This window comes from Scardinius erythrophthalmus (genome assembly GCF_964197995.2).
Source record: "Scardinius erythrophthalmus genome assembly, chromosome: 2".
Classification (NCBI taxonomy): domain Eukaryota; kingdom Metazoa; phylum Chordata; class Actinopteri; order Cypriniformes; family Leuciscidae; genus Scardinius; species Scardinius erythrophthalmus.
The window spans coordinates 53694345-53698906 of NC_138222.1; the positions used below are offsets into that span (position 1 = coordinate 53694345).

The 4562-nt window shown below is 34.5% G+C and overlaps 1 protein-coding gene across 1 annotated transcript; it reads right to left on the bottom strand.

Moving 5' to 3' along the window:
- Positions 1-1962: 1962 nt before the first annotated feature.
- On the bottom strand, positions 1963-4184 carry LOC308682536 (uncharacterized protein). Its single transcript, XM_081352298.1, has 6 exons — positions 4111-4184; positions 3616-3966; positions 3417-3533; positions 3111-3260; positions 2938-2972; positions 1963-2354 (listed from the first exon to the last, which is right to left on the bottom strand). Exons 1-6 carry the CDS (start codon positions 4151-4153, stop codon positions 2250-2252), a joined length of 801 nt encoding a protein of 266 aa, XP_081208424.1. The 5' UTR covers positions 4154-4184; the 3' UTR covers positions 1963-2249.
- Between the last annotated feature and the right edge of the window lie 378 nt (positions 4185-4562).

Consider the following 4562-nt stretch of genomic DNA (forward strand, 5'->3'; position numbering starts at 1 on the left):
GTTTTCAATTCATACCAATAGCCTGAGGGCGCTATATGCACAATAATAGTCCATATATAGAACATGAAGAAGAGCCATGATCATGTGACATTCCAGGACGTCACTGATACACACAAAGCTAACAAGAGATCGCGCTATAACATGCAGATAAAGATGTTTTGAAGACAATAAACATGATTGCAATGATATTTGAGTTACCTGTGTTTTTCAAGCTATGCCAGGTATTTTCATAATAATAGATTATATTTATAATGCAATGCTAATCTATATAGACCATCATTGTGCAGAATATGATCAAATAGTATATTTTCTGTCTGATTTTTTTATCTGATGTCAAATTAGATCACAGAAGATTATTTAAAACATTTCACTTGCGTTTTAAAGTAAGTTTGGAGCACAAACATGGTTTTAATCTCATAAATTGTCATGTATTGATGGTGTGCTAAGCTAACAGCTAGCTCTAGGTGCTTCTATCTTGAAAAAAAATTAACTAAATACAGAGTTTTAGACTTATCATCTTCAGATTTTAAACATAAAATGTTTAGACATGTGGCTTTAACTGCAGTGCATTTCTAGATTGCTACAGTGTCAACTTCAATTTTATTTTCATGAAGATGTTTCATAAAAATAAATTTCTAATAACTTTACAAAACTTTAAAGCTATTTATAACAATTTTTTTCATTATGACAATAATTAATTCTACATTTAAAATAAACTGCCAGGTGTAAGCTTTCAAATGAGATCATAATTGTGCTTTTAGTACAAAGGGTTCATGAACTGTATCTGTTTAAGTTTGGGTATGTCATTTCTGGGGATTTTTCAAAAGTGGGGTTGCAGCTTAACAGGTTAAATTCTGATTGCATATTTCCACTGAGATATGCTTCCCATTGTACCTTGGTATTCCTGTGATAAGTAGGAGTCCTTTGTCCGTGCTAGTCTCACGACAGGGATCTCAGACTTACGCAGGGCACTGGAAGACAGCCAAGACAGCCGTGATTAGACTGGGAACCCCATTCGTCGTCACTGACGTAACTCGTATTGACCACAAAAGGGAACGTCTCGGTTACGTATGTAACCCTCATTCTCAGAGTAGGGAACAGAGACGTTACGTCTCCTTGCCACTTCCGCTGTACTGCTGGAATTACGGAGTTCAGTCTCGGCTCCTCAGCGAAGAAATATATCTGCATGTTGCCAGCATACTTCCTTATATACCCACGAGGTCGGGCGGAGTTACGCTATGCAAATTCCGCAGACCCATGGCATTTTCTTGCCATTTGCTCGTTTTGTATACTCGAATGTGAAGTCTGGTTGAAAACCATTTAAATATGTTGGCACTACTTCAATATCGTAAGGTAACATCATGTATACAATAGTAAGAGGTACAGCACTGTTTGTTTGCTTGAACCAGTGCATGTTTTTTCCAATATTTAAGGTGTGTTGACACCAGATAGTGACATTATCTCCTGGTTGACCTGACATATTGGTTGTCTGAGATGCTGTAGCTGTGAGCAAACCTAAAACCCACAGAGGGATAACAAATAATTTAATTAATATTTAGAACACATAAATTGATGACATGTATCTCACACCTAATGTTTACTATTTAATCCAGAATTATTCATTCCTATCTTGCATGACTGAAGCAATTATAGTGCAGTAATGCTTACCCATGCCACAGTATGAACCATTGCTGTACTGAATCAGACTAGAACCAACCAGGAAATTAAGATGAGGAAATCAATGGGTGTGGCATATGCCAACACCAAACTATGACAAACATGTCAATCAACAGGCAACTTCACAGCACATATTGCCAATTCAAAACAAGAAGTTTCATTATTGATCAGATATATTGATTGTATGTTTTGCTTACTGCTTTAGCTCCCCATAGTTTCCCCATAGCACTTTTGAGAATACATTTTTCCAAATCAAATTTACAAAGAACTAAAATGCATCGATGACACTTATGTATGAACATGTCTTTAATTGATAATTTCTGAATTATATTATACATTTTACATGATACATTTTACCTAACCCACAAATTGTTAAACTTGATCTTATCCTGACTTTAATTCTCTGAAGGCCCAGGGTTTGATGGAGCATGTCGGAACATCAGCTTTCTGCCTAACCATTTTACCTCCGATAATTAATAAATTAAAAAATAAACAGTGATATTGTTCAGGTGTTGATAATAAACCATTGTTAATTTATTTACAAATAATAAGTTTGAGGTTTGTTTTATATTTCAAGTAGTGTCCGTGTACACAGTTGAGTCCTCAGTATGTCTTCCTGCCGTTTTGGATCTCTTGTTTGAGAAATACACCGCAGCATATTCTACTGAATCATTTTCCTGCAAAGAAGCAGAAATGTCTTTCAAAATTCTAATCAGAAATTCTAAAAAGAAAACTCATCATATGACGTCTTATATTTTATTCTCAAGCCTGTTTTTCTTATTTTTAGCCCAAAATAAATTCTACAGCCACAAAAAAAAGAGCAACAGTTCACATCCAATAGCCAACAGAATTAGAAATAATATTGTTTAATCAGAATCAAAACAATTGTTAATACCAACAACACAATTTTTTTTTTCTTTAATGTGCAACAAATGTTGACATTTTGTTGACACAACTAAATTTACTAAATGGCAGAACACATGCAAATGTATTGTCGGCAAAATCAAAAGCATTTCTACCCAACATGGGGAAGCATAGCAGTAATTCATTTCCAATCAATTCATTAATGTCATCTTGTTCTTTATAAAAGGGTCAAAGAAACCAGTGTGATCTGGGAGAAAATCAGTGTCTCACTAAGAGTACAATGAAAGTGATTTTAGAAAGAAACAGAACTAATACAGAGATATGCTTGTTCTCATTTCTACTTTGAGATATTTTGAATTATTTAGCCTGTAATATAATCGAAGTCGGTGAGTTTACCTTGTCATCGTTCTGTTGTGTTTGACATTCAGCGGCTGTCACAAAGCACAGAAAAAGTCAGTCAGTTGCTGTTGAGAATACATTTTTTGAAGAATGAATTCCACATTGGTGATTAACATTTATATTAGTGATTTCATTTGTGATTGACCTGTTTAAATGTGTAAATATTTTACCTTTTTTATGCTTCTGCCTTTTATGTTGCCTGATAATCGCCAAAAGGAGAGGAATAATACATGTAAAAAAAATGATGCCACCAAATAGGAGAGTCAGCATGAAGAAAATGTCTCTAGAACACTCCTCAGACACAGGCGATTTCTCATCATCTGTAAAAAAGTGGACATTTCAATTTTACAATATTTATTACACCACTTATTCCACAAAGAACACATCTTGTATAATATTTTCCCCATTAATTTACTAGAGAGATATTAATCACCTGCAGTTTCAACTTAATATGGAAAGTAAAATAATAAACATACCCTTTTTTGAGGTTCCTTTGCCATTTTTCTCTGAATTGAAAACAGTTGGCCAGTGTGAGTCACTTACCATTGTGGCATTTACAATGGTATCTAAACTGTGGTGTTTTTCAACATGTGCTAATTATGACAAAATGAGAAAAAGAGCTATAAACATTATATAAACATGAGAGTATATTGAGATTCAAAAAGATTACTGTACCTTTCACTTCAAGCCTGGTTCCATTGCCAAATGTTATGAAATATCCCGTAGCTCCACAAAAATAGAAGCCAGAATCAGAAATACTTGCACGCTTAATTGTTAGGGTTGTGCTTTTGCTGAACAGATTCATGGCAATTTGGTCTTTTGTGAAAGTGTTGAAATACTTTGGCTGTACCGTCTGAAGACTCTTGGTGTATAGCATGCGCACAATAGTAATCGGCACATCACCGTCTGTTTGTTTGAACCAGTACAGATTTCCAGAAACATGTATAGCATGTGCACACCACATAGTGACACTTTGTCCTGGCTGAGCATTCATACTTGCTGTAGAAAACATTACTTGGAGAAAACCTGAAAAACGTAAAAAGAAAAGAAGTAAAGCCATAGTACACCACAAAACATAATTTTTACATTAAAATCTCTCCCCATTTTAATAACTCTCCAAAGATTTTATAACATGTCTCCCAAATGTAGTTTACAGTAGATAAATCTTACCAGTCCCAAAGAGCAATAACGCTGCAGTTGAAATATGTAACATTTGTGCACTGAGTCAAACCAGAGCTGAAGAGGAATAAGTGGGCGATATCAATGTGTTTTATATATAAGAAGGAGGAGTGGCTTTTACCCCTGAAAAAAATATGTTAGACCTGCCAATGAAAATGCCAGTCAGGGTCAGACACATATAGAGCTGTGATACAAGAAATCTCTACAGAGAACATAATCAGATACAAAATATGTACTGATGAAGGCACCATGTTAAGTCTTCTTTTATTCAGTGCTCTGAAAATGTTTGGGATTTCCTGTATGAATTAAATCTGCAAATAGTATATATATATGTGTACCTATTAATGATTTTCAGCCTGTAAATATTTTTTTTTCTGCTATTGCATCTATACACAAGATTAGTGATGGCACTATTTGGTTAACTATTTGCCTAAAGGAACCCA

Bases quoted from the DNA above. Each gene is read 5' to 3' on its own strand.
- LOC308682536 (XM_081352298.1), bottom strand. From the start codon at position 4,153: ATGTTACATATTTCAACTGCAGCGTTATTGCTCTTTGGGACTG. The intron at 3,534-3,615 runs GTACAGTAATCT...TGTCATAATTAG, and splicing joins AACCAGGCTTGAAGTGAAAG to CACATGTTGAAAAACACCAC. The intron at 2,355-2,937 runs GTAAACTCACCG...GCTTCTTTGCAG, and splicing joins CACAACAGAACGATGACAAG to GAAAATGATTCAGTAGAATA.